Consider the following 19356-nt stretch of genomic DNA (forward strand, 5'->3'; position numbering starts at 1 on the left):
CAGTTTTGTAATCAGTTTGATGTTATAAGATCAAACTGCTATGGTTATAGCCATGCAAAGGTGTCACCAGAACTTTCACAGGTGAAGAAGATGAAGAGGTTAGGAAGATTTATGACAGCTTGAACCAGAAATCCCACTATCAATCAATATTGATAGAAACTGAAAAATGATAAGACAGCTCTGACAACAATGATCATAAATCATTATCAGAACAGAACTCTTTCACTCAGTCACATTCCATTAAATTTTCCTTCCTTTCCTTTTAGATTTTTGCGACGCGAATCGATGCCCCTTGCAAGAGTTCATGTTTGAAAAACTGGACATCACCTACCAAATTGGTGGTTGCAAATAAGTGAGGACTGTGTGGGATAATCTTAATACAAACCAGATTCTGGCAGTTTGTTTCTCGACATTAACTAAGTAGGGAAAATCTAAATTCCAAGTAATCTCAAAATACACCTTGATTGCCTACATAAGTTGTATTCAAAGATGTCAAGGAGAGATAACCTGAAAAGATAACCAACAATACCTGACCTAGCAGTTTTATAACATTGTGAACACAACAGACTGGAGTGTCGTGCTTCAATAAAGCTTCTATGGTCAGAAAAGTCAGCAGAGTGTAGAGAGGCGGTAACATTATTTGTTGAATTGGGGATGTCTGTTATGTGAAACATCTGCTTTCAAAAAGTGCTGTGGCATACTTGGCTCAAACAGTACATAGTACAGTACAGTGAGCTAAAACTAAAACTCAACTTAAACAGCTCTCAAAAATAGAAATTTGCAAAATAAGTCAGGAAAAATAAATGAATACTCAATAGTTTAAGAGTTCAGAGTTGAAGAGCACGATTGATAACCTGTAAAGGTCAAAAGTCAGCCTTGAAGACAAGGTCAGACAGGGTCTCAGAAAATGATAACTCATTCCTCCTTTTCTTTGAATCCTGTACAAGAGCACATACATCTCGCTTCGACCCAAGTCACCAAGTCAGTTTTATTTATGCAGACTAAAATCACAAATTTGCCACAAAGGGCTTTACAATCTGTACAGACCCACTGTATACTTTTGTTTGACATTTGTTTTTAATACATGCCATTTATTTCTTACACAGTGCAAACTCTATACTTGCAAACTGGACAAATAATGTATGAATTTTATGCTCCGACATGCAAAAATCTTTCTCAACATCTCTCTTGTTGCATGCAGACATAATGTATATATGACAAAGATGGAACATCATCTTCATGAAGACAGTAAAGTAGACAGTGATACTCATACTTACTGCCAAATAGTACTCTATTTTGTTTTCAGCAATAGATTAATCACTATCTTTTGCCCTCTACTTCCTTCCATTTGTCTGTGTTCTGCTTTTGTGGCTGGTATTCAGACACAAAGTCTAGGCGGTCATCCAACCACACAGACAGATTACATTCAACTCTCTCTTTTATGTTTTTCTATAGAAATCCAGAAATGCACATTCAGTCATATAGAGTTTGTGGTGAGAATTAGACTAAAGGCTTTGACTGCCAACATGTGATAATGTTTATATGAATCCTCAAAAAGACTTTTTTGGGTCCACTATGATCATTGCCTCTGACCCCACTCTTTCCCAGACCAGATGTACATAAATGGAGCATCAAAAAGTATGCAGCTGAAATCATCATTAATTTCCTTAACTTTACTGCCTATTGTGCATTTATGACTTCTAGATAATGTTTATGAAGACCATGAGCGATAATAGCACACAGATGGCCGGTGTTGACAGATATTTTGCATCCTTTTAAATCTTTGGTCGATCACAACACTTATTTCCTCAGATCATTTTAGTGAGTTACTGCTGTCAAGGACATTAAAAGGGATGGTGGAGTTTTACATCTATGCATATGACAAGACTGTTCAGTTACAGAAGAGTATAATTTTATGAAGTAATATAATGTTAGTTTAAACTTTAACAAGTGGAGCACACCTCTATTTGGCATATAAAATGAACAGTATCATGTTGAATTTAATAATAACTTAGATTTATATGGCGCCTTTCAAGGGATCCACTTTAGTCTAATTAAATTTAAAAAATCATTGAAATCATTAACTCAGATGGTTTTACACAATTAGTTTAATTTAATTTCCTGGAATGAGTATAGTGATAGGAAAGATAGCAGAGGTACTGTTGATACCCACAGCAGCATTTCTTTCTTTAGCATTTCATTGTCTTATTACTTTTAACACACCCACAGATTAATATGCACAAGTACATAAACATATACAAGTACTTAAACATATACATACACAGGCAGGAGATTTCCATCTGCTGCAAGGTTACCATGTTTCTTTGGTTGCATGAATGGCCACACCACAGAACCACACATCCCCATAAATGACAATCATAAATTTGCACACACACACACACACACACACACACACACACACACACACACACACTAAGACCTATTGCATCCTCTTCTGTGTTCTGTCTCCGACACCAGTTATGAAGTCAGATGCATGACTGGTAGAGGGTTCAGAGCAGTCAGCTGTCTCTGGAACATGCTTCCCATCAGGCCATGCATCCAGGAAGAATTACGTGTGTGTGTGTGTGTGTGTGTGTGTGTGTGTGTGTGTGTGTGTGTGTGTGTGTGTGTGTGTGTGTGTGTGTGTGTGTGTGTGATCATTTGAACTCATGAGTGCCATTAATAGAGATCTGTGGGTTTGTGGCCCATCGTTCCAAGACACATCCAATGAAGTGAAACAAGAGACGCAGCACCACAACTAGCGGAGTTTAGCTGCCTGGTGGTCCTGCTCTCTCTCTCTGTTGGTTGTGGGGAGAAGTTTCCATGACAAGTTCAGTTTGTGGCGGTTATTTGAAATCAGGCCTGTTGTCAGCTCTGTCGCTGCGAGCTAAACCTCAGTGATTAGATGGCAGCTGGTGAAGTCAGACAGGGTAAAAGATGCAGTTTAAAAGAGCAAGGGTAAGGAAGAAAAGAGAAAGAAGAAATATTGAGCATGGATTTTGCAGCCTGATGACTGATAAGCTTTGAATCCAATCCAGAGGAAAAAGTAAAAGATTAGATTTAGATTCAACTTTATTGTCATTACACGTACATGTATAAGTACAAGGCAACGAAATACAGTTTAGGTCTAACCAGAAGTACAATAAGCAAGTGCAGGATATAAAGTATGTGCATAACTGCAGGCTAGAGCAATATTATGAAAATATTATATATAATATTATATACAGATGGCATTACTATAAACAGAAGCATACTGATGGATATGTACAATAATGAATTGGACTGGGCAGAACAGTAGTACAATGAATATTAAGTAGTGAAAAAGCAGAGATTTTGAATACAGTCAGTTTACATCAAGCCAAAATATGATCTTTTTATGTTGACAGTTAATGAGACTTCATTTGAAATAAATGGAGATTATTATCCTGTAAGAGGTTCTAACCACTTCCTTTCCACTACGCTTTCCCATTTTAAATAGGCAACACATATGAACGTGATAAAAAGCAGGAATTAATCTTTCACTAGGCTGCAATTTCCTGTTTGGGAAAATCTTTCAGGCTGATTTCACTACCGGTGTCTGAGTAAAGCTGGCCAATTTGAGCTAATTTAATTATGGATTTAGATCTCTATCATAAAGACAAGCAAAAAAAAAAAAGAAGAAGAACAATTAAAATGAAAATTAAGGAATAAAAAGATAACAATAAATAAAAAGTTAGTAGTTGAAAAGTAATTGAAGAAAAAGAGAAAAGGAGAGTTAGCAATTAAGAAACATAGAAAGAATGTTAACAGTTAAGTACTGCACGATTGTTGCATTTTTTGTATGCAGTGTACTCAGACCTATTTAGTTTTGTTGCCTATTCCCAAGAGAGACATGGCATATGTGTACACTCTATTGAGAGTGATGGCTGCTTATACTGAGGTAATTACAGAGCACTATGTTGGTGACCCATTATCCACAATATATTTGTTTGTGCTTGTGTGTGCATTTATATGTCAAGAGTGTAAATGGACTTGTGTGCTTTACCTCACATATATGTCTGCAAACATGTTTGCTCCTTTGTGTGCAGTATGTATAGTGCTGGACTCTTTCCTCACTGAGGCACGCTAATTGCACTGTGTGCTGTTTCACATGTGTTTTCTCAGTGGGGCTGATTAAGTGAATTATGCCCCCTTGCTGACGGTCAGGATGACAGCCACTCTCATTTTGGCACATTTTACCCTGAATCAGCAGAAAGACAAAAAGCAGTGTGTATTTACAGCCTCTGTTGCTGTTAAGTGCTGTAACAGCTACGTGCTGTGTAACCTGTTGGATTTTGTTGGACGGGGAAAGCCATAGATCCTCTTTTACCTGACCATTATTTCAGTGAATAACTTATTCTAGTAACATACAGTGGGTTATTAAATCAGTTTGAAATACTGGCCACATTGGACACATTTTGTTAATAAAAATCTTGAACTATGAATGAGTGCCTGTAAAAAGAATACAGCCCTTTGTAATTGTGTTGCTGCTGGTATTGATGAACAGAACAACAACAGAATGTTCAGTTTAGGGGTTCCTCAAGTCGGTTGGTCTGAATGCTTTTATAAACCAGAGTAATTGTGAGTTAGGAACATCCTGGTCTTTGCCTTCAGGAATGAAAAAATGAAAACAAATGTAGACAGTAAATGTGATTGCTGCCACTGCTATATAAACTGTCTCCAGTCTAGCAGAAGGTTTTGGAGACAACAAACACAAAGCATATAAAGAGCATAACTTTCCCAAACTGCCACATCATATCATAATCACAACTTTGAAGAAATGTCAGTAGTACATCATATAATGTCTCTTTCAATTGTCTATCATATAACAGCTTGTGAAGCTCTCATGTCTTATGTATTCCTGCCAAAATTCAGAATTTATTTGGTTGGAAGACGTTAACGGCTGTGACCTTTCAATGCATTGGCCTTGGAATTCTTTGCTGCTCATGTTGTAAGGAAAGAGAAACTCACTCCACAGTGAATGCGTGAGTGATTCCCAGCAAATTACTTTAAGCCCGAATGTCAGTGGAGGTGAAACTTAGTTTGCCATTGGACAGTTGCCCAGTTTGTTCCATCCCATTAGACTTTCTGCGAGTGTTTAAGCTTGCACGTGATTTGCAGATGCATACTTTTACAGCCGCCATTACGGATGAATGCTGTAAGTATATCAAGGTGGAGGCTGGAGTAACTCATTTATTTCAAGTCCACTTGTGGCAGCAGCTTACACAACAGATTAAAAAAACAGGATGAGATGCAGATCTTCATTTTGATTTGTTTGTTTTGGTCATTTTCTCTCTCTTTTGTTGTTCCTTCTTGTCAGACTTTTGAGCATTCTTTCATTCTGAGTTCATTCACTTGGCCATGTTCATGCCCCTTATGTGTTCTTTGTCATCAAAGAAAAAACATTAAAACTGTTTCCTGTGTGGCAGCCAGAAGACTGCATTAAGATATATGTATATATATGTAGTCATGTAAGGTGAGTTAGCATCCTATGTCCTCAAACGTGTTTTATTTATAACATTCAAGTGGTAAATGAGGGAAATAGCTTTGTTCCTTAAAGTCCAATGACTTATCCAAAAATAATTTGTATATTTGCCTAAAAAGGTACTATATTTTGTGCAAGGAACCACTAGTTTGACTCTCCAGACCTGCAGGGAAAATGTGTTTTTGTATATGAAGCAGTAATGATTTCCCGTCCTGTAACCACAATTCATGAGGTGCTCTTGAGCAAAGCACTTAATCCCCAACAGTTCTAGTGCACTGCTTGAACTGGGAAGCTCCCAGGCATGAATGTTTGAAACTGTTAAATTTTGGTACTGGCCCTGAAAAAGATCACTCATGCTCTGATTTCTAAATGTGAATAAATGCACATTTAGAACGATGAACAGCAGTACTATCTTTATGTTGAAACGTCAAAGCTCATTGCACAAGTAGAGTTTGAAGAGTTATGGTTTATGTCATGTCGTATTGTTTAGAGGTCATGTGTATTAGCTATGGTTTTCCACAGTGCTGGTGCAACGAAGGTGGCTGTGGTTAGGGGCACCGTAGCCAAAATAGTCTAAAGAATACTTACAACAGCCATGGGAACTTCTCCCATAAGGAAAGAGATGTCAGCTTTTCCATCTCTGAAAAGTTTGGCTCGAGATCCATGTTCCGTTCAGAGCAGCCAGACACATTTCCATGTTAGTTTTAAAAAGTGTCTCTGATCGCTGCAAATGTTCCTTTGCTCTACCTTGAGGATTTGCAAGGATGCCAAAATCTGGGTCATTTGGAAAAAGACTTCTTGCTTCTTTGTGTATGTTATTATAGAAACTGAAAGTGCTTGTGGGGTGCTTTTTCAAGAAGAAATGTAAGGTGATGCTGGTTGCAAAGAAAAGAAAAATACTTCTGATTCCTCATTGCATGCGGTGTAACGTTATGTCACATTCAACAACCTTAAATGTTTTACTTTAAAAAATCACTCGAGACAGAAGAAGAATAGAAGGTTCGCGATGGTAAGCATGTTTAAGGAGTCTCAACACTCCACTTAACAGCTAAATTTCTCATTTGGGCCCTGGCCGCTAGATAAAATTGAAGACTGTTGTAAAACAGTTCAAACTGTATCCTTTTTCAAAAGTCGGAGATCCTTTGAAATTGCCCTCTCTTGAACAAGGGAAACCTTGTTTTCCAATCTGCTTACATGTGCAAAACTGCAGTTTGTGTGTGTGTGTGTGTGTGTGTGTGTGTGTGTGTGTGTGCCTACATGTTTGTGCTTTTTGCAGCCCCTCATCAGGCTCATTCCACACCACAGCTGCAGTGGCTGAAGTCACACAGTTTGACTCAAGAAGGGGCTTAGCAGCTCATTAACGGATAAAACAAAGTAAGCTGAGAAACAGCAGTGACTATCAACACTGGCAGAGGTACAGAGCACAGGCCATGTTGTCACTATGTAGTGTTGGTGGTCTACTTTTATGGTACAGTGACAGATGGCTTCACTTGGTTCAAATCCACACGGACATTGACACAAGAACAATACAGCAACTGAATTGAAAAATCTTTCGTTTGCAACCACAAAGGAGGCAATAACACAAGGAACAGCAGTGCTGGGTGCAAACTACAGAGGAGCCAAGGGGAGCTGGGCTCCTCTTAAAAAAACATGAGCTCCCCTGAAAACACAATTTGGGGGGTCTCTAAAATATTGACAATATGCTATTTTTGCCATGCATTTCTATTTTTCTGTATCTTCATCATCATGGATAATGCCTAACATTAGGCTATTTATGTATGATTCATATATGAGGGTGATTCATCACTAATTCACTTTAATAAAGATACCGGCATGCATGCTGTCCTTGCCATCACCATTGAAGCGTGGTGGCGCAATATCGTAAACTTCACTCACTTTAACTCAGAGATCAGAAGAAAAAAAAACAGGCCTCTGTGGTCCCTTCTGTTTTAAGGTAAGGGCTATTCCCAATTAACTGTAGTATTCACTGTTAGCACTGTATTGTATGTGATGGGTGTTGATGAGGACTGGATCCCTTTTAGGCAGCCTGGCCTATTTTTGTTGGTATTTACAATGCTCATGCATATGTGTGTTTTCATAGGCTGGTTTGTTGATATGTGACCCTTACATTTGATTTATTGTGCTCAGGACTCAAGGGAGGACTCAATCCCTTATATGCAGCCTGGCATGCTCTGTTTTTGATTTAATGCTCATGTGTTTATTGGCTGTTTTGCTATTTGACCTATCCGTGTCTTATTTGTGCTGATAAACAATAGAATATAGTACATCACTCTGCAGGGTATAGGCCTACTGTGCCCTGCTTTAGCTGGCTGTATAGTATCATACTGTGATGTTTGGTTTTGATACCAGTGTGGAGGTTTGATGTGGTCATTCACTGATTATTATATATCAGATGTGCTGACATAAAGAAAGTAGGCCTACATGCTTGCAGTTATGAATGTTTCGCAATGTTAATACACTATGGCAGGGAGGATACATTTATCGAATCATTCATAAACTGACATTAATACATAATCTGTATTTTAATGACTGCTTATGTTATTCCTTTATCATCTGTCAGTCTACAAGTATCTTTTTCACATGTCCTTCTTTCCCTTTCTCTGTTAGTTAAATATATTTCCTTTCCTGAAGTTTTTCCTCACTGTAGTTCATATTGTGACATTTTAATCTGGACATCCGTACACATCTGCCAAAACTAATATTTAGCTAAAGAGAAGAATTTCGGAAACAAAAATGCTTTCAGTTATTCAGCTGATGCAGACTTCAGCCTTTCACACTGTTAATCACAGAGCCTCTTTCTGTTGTTTCTTTGCAGAGATTGGACCTGTAACAATCACAACAGACCCCAAGAAGTTCCAGTTTGAGCTGAGAGAGCTGTACGTTCAGGTGGGTTCCGAGATCATATTCATCAAACCAAGGAAACAGCAGCAGTAGCCTGGATGCTATAGCAGTAGCATTAGGTCATCTGGCCTTGATAAAAGCGGCAGACTGTGGTCATACCAGACGTCTGGGTAGGAACGTTTGTTAGCTGATTAAGACTAAGCCTGATCGGTCAGTCTACATAGGATGAAGAAAAAGTTTCAAACTGTATTTTTTTTCTTTACTTTTACAAGAGACTTGACTTTACAAGAAAATCCACTGAAAATGGGAACAGTAATTGTACTGTTCCCATTTTCAGTGGATTTTCATCTTTCATGTAATATACGGGTTCTAATGCTCAAGACTTTGGTCATATGTTGACCTTACTGTTGCAGTTGAAAAAACCCTTTTTCATCCCATGTTTATTTGCCTTCCTGCACCATTACAAACAAATGTATAAACAAACACATACAATGCCTAGAAAGCTAAACAGAGTTCTGCCAAGTTAGAATTTTTGTGTAATCACTTGTGCAGAAACCCTGCTGTGTACTACTTGAGAAAAAATAAAACTGCAAAACTGGTACTGCTCATGTCTAAGAATGACAGAGAGACACAGACAGAGACAAGTAGCATTCAGAGAGGTCTGTCCTTTGAAGAAAAAGATTTTGGCAAGTGTCTATGTATCCTTGGCACGTGCTACTGTTAATCTGGTGGGCAAGCGTGTTGTATGTCGCATGGAAGAGATCCAGTTTCCCCTCACTTGCTGCTTCATTCCTGAGTCTGTTTTTCCTCCCCTCACCTCTTCACCTGCACAACCCCTGAGGAGGTTTTGGCCAGAGTGCATGGAAAAGATAGTCTTTGGAATTGGCATTTTTCTTAAAATTGGAGTTCTTTTGACATGAACATTATGTTTAATTGTGAAGATGTTCGGCAACACTTCACATTCTTAAGCCACAAGAACAAAAGTGCACTAAGGGGTTATCAGACTTAGTGTTGGGGTCAATCAGGGAATGGGAGGAGTAGATTTTTGGCCAGAGGGGAGATGTTGGGGTTCATGGGAGACTGAGGATTCCTGTCTCTATGGTTGGAACAAGATTGTTTTTGCACCCCTTTGTCTATTTTTAGCAGCATATCTTTTAAAGCTACGAAGTTCAATAGATATTGATAGGTATTTCTACCACTAGACATTAAATCTTTTTCAAGACGTAATGTTGGTGCTGCTAAAATACCAAGCATTCACTCAAATGCAATTTTATTCAAAATTGAAAAGTGAAAGTGGAAGAGAAATGTGAACAAACCAGTACAGAGATAAGAGAATCATTATGTGTTGGTTTGTGCTCTACTAAATGCCTTTTAGTTGTAGTATTTAATTTATCCATGCGATCAAAGCACTGAATCGACACACTGAAAAGGTACAGGTATTAGGTACATCTGTGCAATCCAGTGCAATCTAATACAACTGTTCTGCCATTAAATCTACTTGTTTGATGCCTCTAATGTTGCATTTTTGTTCATAAAAGTGTTAATTCAATTATATGTTTTAGCATTGAGGTCATGGTTAGTGATGGTATTGTGCTGGACTGCATTATATTCAGAGGTGTTTCCAATATTCTGCCCCCCTCATGTATGTAAATGGCAAGGACAAAAAAATAGAAATACCTCAACATAATGTAGTCCAGTACAACACCACATTTAACTGTGACCTCAATGATAACCATATAAACCTATAACCATATATCACCAAAAACTGAATATCATGAGCTTCGTAAAGATAGATGTTATGGCAGGGCTGTTGTATTGGATTGCATTAGATTGTACAGATGTACCTAATAAAGTAATGTATTACCTTAGACTGCACACTATAACTGAAAATATATTTTATGTGCAAATCAGAGAACTGTGTTGGTGGCTCACAAACTCACACATACATTACATATGTACATGCACACCATTTGCTGACGATATCCTACTCTTTCTCAGGGAGGTGGGGACTGTCCAGAGATGAGCATTGGTGCCATTAAGATTGCCTTAGAGATCTCCTTGCCGGGATCCTTTATTTACGTCTTCACAGACGCCCGTTCCAAAGATTACAAGCTGACCCATGAAGTCCTGCAGCTCATTCAGCAGAAACAGTCACAGGTTTGGATATTACTGCAATATACAGTATTTCGTATGCAGGTTTAGTGGTAAAGAGATCATATTTTTATATATGCATGTGTATGTGTGTAGGTGGTGTTTGTGCTGACAGGGGACTGCGATGATAGGACTCACATTGGCTACAAGGCTTACGAGGAGATCGCCTCCACCAGCTCTGGGCAGGTCTTCCATCTAGACAAGAAACAGGTCAATGAGGTAAGAGCATCACTGAATGGAAATTTGGAGCTGTACATCTGTTCTCTTTGCTTCTTTGCAAGTTTTCAAGTTTCAGAGTCAGAAGAAAAACTTTCTGGTTTCAAAATACGTGCTTTGGTCACAGTATTCAAATCATTTCAGCTTGGCCTGGGTTCTACCCCTATGCTGTGTAAATTAAATGGCACTAGAAGGTTTTACAGCTTCTCTCGTGTCTTTTGCTGTGCCCACGTTCATGTCTGGACTCCAGATCAAATTTGCAGGAAACATTTAATTGATTGATGTATACCGTGGCTCTTTTTAACCTTTCCAAGCAATGTAAATCAACAGTCTTAGACTGGGCAGTGAGTCAAAACCTGAAGTTTGAATAGTATTGCTGTTTTATTACTGTAAGATAAGAGTCCTTGCTAGGGGAGGAAGGGATTCTCGATTTCGAACAATTTTCTATTAAGACTGCATGAGAGTCCTTCGCTCTTTGTCTCTCTTTTTATTAATACTCCCATTACTCGATTTATCCATTTAATTCATCTTCTCTGTCTCTCTCACTTTGTCTTTCTGTTACATTTGCTCATCAGCAGCGTCATTTTTTCTAAAACATTTGCAGGATCACATACAACACTCCTTTGACAGATTGTGCCCCCAGGGCAGTTTTCAAAGGAAGCAAGGAAGTAAATTAGAAATGTAGTTTTGTAACTAGTTTTGAGAAACAAAAGTATCAAATATCTTAACCATGGTTTGGTTTGCGTTTGCAGTGCTTATTCTAAAGAATCAGATTTGAATTTGCAGTTGATGTACAAAAATGCTTGTGACTTTCAGGAACAGATAAAGATGCAAATCAAGAAATTGTACTTTTTTGTTGCATTTCATCCATTTGAGTAAAATCATTGTTTTTTCTCCGTGCACCCAGCTTTACCCTGAGACTTTTTGAAATTAACATATTATGAGTTAAATGGCATCTGGGTCTGGGTCTCACACAGTAGCTGTTGAGTTCTCCATAGGGACACAGGGGAAACAGGGGGGCGGGACACGAGGGAATGTGAGAAATTTCCTGATGAAAGCTTTGCACATGTTGAGGGGATGACCTTATATGCAGCTGAGGGGGTAAGTGTGTGTGTGTGTGTGTGTGTGTGTGTGTGTGTGTGTGTGTGTGTGTGTGTGTGTGTGTGTTAGTTGGTAGATTATTCATGCTTAAAAATTTATAAATTCCTTTAACAATGTTATTTTCATTTTTTAAACAGTGAGGTCTTAAAATACAGTACCTTATCTAGCTTCTATACCATCATAGAGACAGAGTACATTTCCCACAATATAAATGATGTGTAATTCCTGCCTTCTTCACATTTCCTTCCCATCGCTGTAGGTTCTGAAATGGGTGGAGGAGGCGGTGCAGTCATCCAAGGTCCACCTGCTGTCCACTGATCACTTCAGTGGGGTCAGCAACACTTGGCAGATGCCCTTTGACCCCAGCCTCAAGGAAGTCACTGTGGCCCTCAGTGGACCAGCACCTGACATTGAGATAAAAAACCCCCAGGGTATGATAAGTGTTGCCAAACATAAACAGGATTGTCAGTGGGATTCCAGAAATTCTTTATTTTTTAAATCAGTGTATTTATTAGCACACATATACAGATAGGTGACAACGGAAATAGAAAAAACCTGAAAACATGAGTGGAGAAACATAAGAAATGCAGATGCTTCTGCTTCAATGCTTCTGCTACCCTGTACCCTGTACTTGGGCTCACTGAATGGTTTGATGAGTACGAAAATGATTTGAATCATATGTTATGGTCTTCAAAGTCCCCAGATCTCAACCCATCTGAACATCTGTGGGAGATTTTAAACTGACATGTAATACAGCGCTCTCCACCACATCATCAAAACACCAAATGAGGGAATAAATATCTTTTGGAAAAATTATATTCCATTGCTCCAGTAGAGCAGTTCAGACTTGAAGAGTCTATGACAAGGAGCATGGAAGATTTTCTAGCTGCTTGTGGTGGCCCAACACCTTACTAAGCCACTTGGGTTGGGTGTTGTATGTTGGGTTTTCCTTAAAGTTGTTGTTCATCTATATATAAACTAACCAAAAACATGTACATTTTTTTTTTTTTACTAATTTCTTGAATATTAGGTATGATTTATGTTAGCTATCTATGAATATTAGATGTTTTGACATGTATGATTGAGAAAGTACACTCACTCTGTGGCACATAACTGACATGAAGGACGTAGTCCTTTCAGTTTAGTTTGTCCAGTCATTGTAGGCCATTTTTCTCAGGTGAAAGGAAAGACCACCAAACATTGCTGACTCAGCATTACAGTAATTACAGTAAATATTCTGTATTAATACTGTAATACAGAACACAAAAAATTAATTTCTGGTTATTCCTGGGTCTATTATCAAGACACTTCCAATGTAGCTACTGGATCTTAAAAGCAGACACACTTTTAACTAATCTAAAACCACGTGTAAACTTCAGATTTTGATGTCAGTCTCTCTAAATCAAAGAGCAGAAGCTTTTGTCAACTATTTTGGATCAGGGTTCCACAATTACATAGGAAGAGTTTAAAGTAGAGGAAGAAATGTTACTTTTTAGGAAATGAAGCTAACTGTCGAAGCTCATGTACAGTACACAGACTAGGTAGAGTTAAGTGAGTACACCAAAAAAAACAAACCATCATGGGACTGGACTGGACCATATCCTGCATCTTTATATTTTGACAACTAATGTCAATATTTTATATGTAACTTGCAGCCATGTATCAAGAAGTGTTAAGAATTCATTTGTATCGGTCCAAGCTGCAGAAAAGGTGAATAATTGTCTCTGTGTTCGTGTTTGGCCTCTAGGGAATCTTGTGGGGGAGAGTGATGGCCTGACTGAGCTCCTGCACATTCCCAACTCTGCCAAAGTTGTCAACATCAAGGACCCACAGCCTGGGATGTGGTCTATCAAGGTAAACAATTCATCATGATACACAGCTAATCTCGCATACTACTGGACCCATCAGCCTAATAACTTCTGTGCACATTTATGACTGTATGCTCAAGGATCTCTTGTGGTCCTATTTTATTGACTGCTCTGTTTTATACCGCCATTGACTGCTGACTCCTCACTCCTCTTAACCGGCCGGTAGGTAAGTACGTTAGTTACGTCACTTAAGTTACGTACGTAAGTTAAGTCACCACTGACTTTTGGTTTCACATGGGACATGAACAGCGATCTCCTTGGTGAAAGTCCTGTGTTTGTTTGACCCATCCATCCACCCCGACTGTGTCCCTGTCGCTTTGTCGCTCTTTATACTACGTCTGATGACATTTTTTTCTCTCTGACATTTGCGCATAAAATAATACGCCGTCTCTGCACAATATAAGTCAGTACCGACCAAATTGCGTGAAATAACACGCAAAAAGCAAAAAAGGCATTGTGATAACACGCAAAATGACTTAAGACATTTGCATGTTATTCATAAGCCATTTGGTGATACCAGGCCTGGTGGAGATCTGCACTCTTCTAGTTCTTTACCTGGGAATGTGTGTAAAATTATAGGATTTTCCTAACAATTCCCAGAGCTGAGCTGTCTTTTAAAAAGACTTACTGCAAATAGTTCAGTAGTATAACCTTGGAATGAGGTTGCAACTCACACCCCAGGAGGGAGCTGTGCCCTTGAGGAAGGGTTCTTAAATTGAATTACTGCAGTAATATATCAGTATGTTGAGATACAGTGATATGTTAGCAATTTAACATGCATGATGCCTGGTATAAGCATCTCTGAGCAAACAAAAACATGATCAGAAAGACACATTTGAGCACTAAGATGATTTTTAAGACAGTCCTGGTAGATGAAGATAAAGTATGTTCAAGGCCACTGCTGTCAACACAACCTGCTACATTTTGTTTGGGGCACTCTTGCTGTTGTGTTCCCCTTGCAGAATTGAAACTGTTGGCACCCTGCTGTTGAGGTAATCCAAAAAAGGTCACACATTTTACTGCCCGCACTGTCAATGCCAGATGTTGGGAAATGACAAACATTTTTACCTGAGTGATTTGTTGAAGGGGCCCCGATGGCCCCTGTATTCTCTGTAGACACCTGCTGGGACACTTTCCCTCATCCCTGCATAGCTGTGTTATGTGTTAGCGCCCATTTGATTTACAGGGGAAGAGATTAGATGAAAAACTGTGTCATCTCTGTGTTTCCTCTCAAAGAAAAGGGAAGTTATGAGCAGATGGAGATGCATGTATGCTGAGTTTGTTGCATATTTACTGTAGGATCTCTTAAGGATTGGATTTCTCATGATTTGTTCTGGCATTTCTACGCTTTTTATTTTTGTACAACATAAGGCATTTGGTTTTCATCACTTGCAAATCCATGAAACTTGTGCCTCTTCTTCTCTTCTTCTTGTCATGGCTTTTAATGTTTCTAATCTCACTAGGCAATAATTATATTATGGGTCATTATGGGCATTATGGGAGAACCATCATATTCAATGTTTAAATCGCATGCAGTCATTCATCTAGATGTAGAGTTATCTCAAAAAGGACAAATGTACATTCAACTAGTAATGCATTTTTGTTTTGGACTGAGGTTGATTTACTGTATAAGATGAAACAAGGCCTTTCCAGCTGTGTCTGCACTTAACCCACAGGTTAATCTCATGCTGTGGTCTGTCACTAAACACCAGTGTAAGGAGCCCTTTCCCCGTTCACACAGAAAAATTGGCAGGAGCTGAACATCTCTAACTGTAGCATTGCTGGCTGTCTTTTTCCTCCTGTGTGATAGAGACTAAAAATCACTCCCCAATATGTTGCGTTACCTCTGGCAGACCTTTTTCAAAATTTTGATTGATTGTTTACGTCAGATTTTTGGCTTCAAAACACACATTTTTCTCTATTGGGGGTACTTGTTAAATGATCAAAGGTGAATAGTTCTGCATCACTGTGTGTTCTGTTTAATATCAGCTTAAACACCATATCAGAAGGCTTTGATTGAGGTCTTTACTTTCAGACTTCAGCCAATTAATACAATGACCTGTTCCAGGGACAGTGCTCATAGAAGTGATGAGGGATATCAAACAGACATAAAAAAGAGAAATAGCATCATCCTGTCTTATTTCTGTCCTATGTTTGCCTCTCGCGCTGCTCCCCATCTCATCTTTCTTCATTAATCTCTTGCTGTCACTTATCTTCTTTTCTGTTTCCTCATGCATCTTCCTCCCAACACAATTACTCCTCTAATTCTCTCCCTCAGAGAAGCACAGGAGGATCTTCTGTTCTCTGACTTTATACATCCCATTATATCTTGTTTTTCCTATTTCTCCTTTTGGACACTGCTTTTTCCAACCTCAGTCCCCCACACCACTTTATCTGGCTTGCAGACTAAAGATGTCTCCCTCTCATCTTTAGCCATGTTTCCCAGGACATAGAAAGAAATGTGGATAAATACTTTAGGGGGATTTCACTGTTCTGCCATGCTGGGTTTCAGTAAAGCTAATGGCCTGTGACACCCCAGTGTAAGGCCCAGGCCATAGATTGTGTGTGAAAAGGAATTTGATCCTTTTTAATCTGTCTTTAATTGGATGTTGTGGTGGGGCGTAGAAGGTGGGCTCACCCCACTATCACCCCCTGCTTCTTCAGTTTCGCCCATAGTTTTTGCTACCTTACATTCACTTTGTAATAAATTCATAGTATAATGCTTCTACTTTTACTAAGTGTAAACCATTTTCAAATACTGTATTGGCGATTAATATAGAAGAAATTATGTAATTTTCTGTTTTGTAGATCAAACGGTGACCCTGTCGTCAGTTTCAAATTTTAAAACTTGTAACTATATTGTCTGTCAACAAAACACTCTAAAATCTAGTGATTTTAGTTTGCTTGCTGGCATTGTTAGATTGTAGATTCTCAAAACACAGTTAGAATAACTGTGTATAATTGTGTTACAGTGCTAACCTGTCACATTGTGTGTGTGTGTGTGTGTGTGTGTGTGTGTGTGTGTGTGTGTGTGTGTGTGTGTGTGTGTGTGTGTGTGCATACATGTTTCAATATGTGCTCTCAGTCATCCAGGTGAGACCCATCAATGCTGAGTGACCTCAGCTGAGTGACCTCAGCATTGATGATAATAGTCCAGAAAGGCTGTAATTTTAAAAGCATGCAAACAGCTCAAAGGAAGAACTGTGCCGGTGACCTGCCTTACTCTTTGCTGTTTGTTGTTCTTTGTGTCTGCTCTTTTCTCTTTCTGAGTCTGCTCCTCTCTCTTCTTCTTTTCTTCTGTCCTGATGTGTAGACAGTAGACATTCAATAAAATGTAATATAATGTTACCTTTAAATAATCTCAGACAACTGAGTTTTGAGCGTTAAAAAGGTTTTGAGCAAAGCCTATGCTCAAATAATGTTAATGTCACTTCATGATTCATAATAGTGCATCTAGGTCAGTTTTCTAGCTAATCAAACCATGAACAGTGAGAACGTAAATGGTTTTCTCTTTGCATGTGTTCTAAAGAATCACATCTTTGGGTCTTTAGTGATAATTGTTGCAGTGATAATTCACAGATAATTCCATGGATGACCACAGCATGTATTATTTTTCATGATGGCAGGCATTTAAGGCTGTTCTGGATCCCCTTTGTCCTGTTGTTAACTTATTGTTTGAACAATTTCACCTCTAGCTTTGTTGTCTGTCTGCCCATATACACTGCACTGTCCTGTTTGGTAGTTGGTAGTTTGGTCTTTTCACAGGGAATTTAAGTTTATGTCAGGTAGAACTCAGTAATTGTAAAATCCACATATTCTCTTTCATTTCAAGCAATTGCAAATGACAGTTTAGGTTTGCATGCCTCACTCTGCATTATGAGTCAATGTCTGTGACACCTCCAAGGTGTTTTACCTAAGGTGAGGAGTTTCCACCTCTTACCAACCTATATTTCATTGTAATTACTCTGTCTCTATTTTTGAAAAACTTCAAAAGACCTCCACATGATAAAGACCACATGAGCCATTAGCAAGTCTTTGATTATAGTGGTCGTGTTTGTTGAATTAAAGGTGTGAATGTCAGACTGAATTGGTCATCTCTGAATTGTGGATATTTTATAAGCTTGGGTGTAAGATATTCAACAGTCAGCCTTGACTTACTTAGAGTGGCTTGTCTCTACATGCAGGGATGGTTGGCATACAAAAGGCTGTTACACAACAGTCCCAATGCTGTGCCTGTCATTTAGACCACTCAGTACTGCCTTTGATGCAACAACTCTTCTTTCTTTTGTTTTCTTGAGTTATATAAAACCTTTCACCATCAAGTGTCAGCCAGGGTTTTTCAACTAATCAATTTGATCATCTAATATTGCTTATCAAACAGTTTTAAAAAAAATAACGATGTGAATGTAAAAAAGTGCTTGTTTTATATTGTTTTGCACAGCACATTAAGACAAAACCTTATCATGAAGATAAAGCTAGAAACACGGATGTACTAACCGGTACTTCTGAGTCACATTAACCAGACATGCAACCTGAGTCCTGGACATACATTTCTGTAAATCTACATGCCCCCTTTCTTTGATACAGACCTCCAGTGAAGGAAGACACTCAGTCCGCATCTCAGGTCTCAGCACCATTGACTTCCGAGCTGGGTTTTCCAAAAAGCCCACCCTGGACTTCAAAAAGACCTCCAGTAGGCCAGTTCAAGGTCAGTGAGGTCAACCTTACCAAATTGTAAGTTCACTTACATCCTTTATCTTTGGGACGGAAAAGTATACAATATACTATATGTTATACCAACTTTCCAGGTATTCCCACCCATATCCTTCTGAACACCACCGGGCTTTCACCGCCTGCTCGGGCTGACAGGCTAGAGCTTCTGTCAATCACGGGCGAAGTGATCAAAACTTTGCCAATCCGCTACTACCCTGAGCGCCAGCCATACGGCCTCTGGAACATCACAGAGTTCATTCCACCCAACGAGGCCTTCTTCCTGCGGGTGACAGGATATGACTTGGACGGTTTCCTGTTCCAGAGAGTGTCTAGCGTTTCCTTCTCCAGCATTATACCGGGTCAGTGTTGCAGGTTGTCACCCATATTTAGATGAAGATGTAAGGGATTGCTTAGTAATTTGATTGATTAACTGCCTGAGTGATTAACTTTGTTTGCTGGTTTCCTTTATCGCTCTTTTAGATGTCCCTAAGGTGCTGATGCCAGCTAAAACTCATGGTTACTACCTCCAGAGAGGGGCTGTCAGCTGCCAGGTAGAGAGCCTGATCCCCTTCACTCTGCGCTTCAGCAGGGATGGGAGGCGACTTGGGGTGGACCAACTCTTCAGGTGAGCAGGGCTGGGGAGGACTATGTGTGTCAGTTCAGGGACAAATTTTCCTCAAGGGGGTTTACATGTTTGTACAGTATACAACACCCTCTTGCCTTAGACCCTCGATTCAGATAAGGAAAAACTCTTCCAGGACAGAAGAGGGACCCCTCCTCTGTTGCTCTTTCATATAGAAAGAGAAAAGTACCAAAAGTCAAATATCGTGAGGAAAAGACATGCTGTAAAGTGCATACCTCTGCCAAAATGTAATAATTGTCAATGTATGCCAGTTCCATATAATGTACTTTCACCATAAGGTCATTTTATCCATGCCCCAT

General features: G+C 39.1%; 1 protein-coding gene across 2 annotated transcripts in view; it reads left to right on the forward strand.

Moving 5' to 3' along the window:
* The window catches only part of hmcn1 (hemicentin 1), an 89923-nt gene that overhangs the window by 10202 nt on the left and 60365 nt on the right, over positions 1 to 19356 (forward strand). For both annotated transcript variants that reach the window (XM_044199923.1, XM_044199924.1), the window contains exons 2-9: positions 8340 to 8410; positions 10364 to 10522; positions 10613 to 10735; positions 12093 to 12264; positions 13581 to 13687; positions 18289 to 18409; positions 18510 to 18773; positions 18895 to 19039. In XM_044199923.1, the coding sequence (XP_044055858.1) occupies positions 8340 to 8410; positions 10364 to 10522; positions 10613 to 10735; positions 12093 to 12264; positions 13581 to 13687; positions 18289 to 18409; positions 18510 to 18773; positions 18895 to 19039 (1162 nt within the window). The remainder of the gene's footprint in view (positions 1 to 8339; positions 8411 to 10363; positions 10523 to 10612; positions 10736 to 12092; positions 12265 to 13580; positions 13688 to 18288; positions 18410 to 18509; positions 18774 to 18894; positions 19040 to 19356) is intronic.

The sequence above is a fragment of the Siniperca chuatsi genome, linkage group LG6 (assembly GCF_020085105.1).
Source record: "Siniperca chuatsi isolate FFG_IHB_CAS linkage group LG6, ASM2008510v1, whole genome shotgun sequence".
Taxonomy (NCBI): Eukaryota; Metazoa; Chordata; class Actinopteri; order Centrarchiformes; family Sinipercidae; genus Siniperca; species Siniperca chuatsi.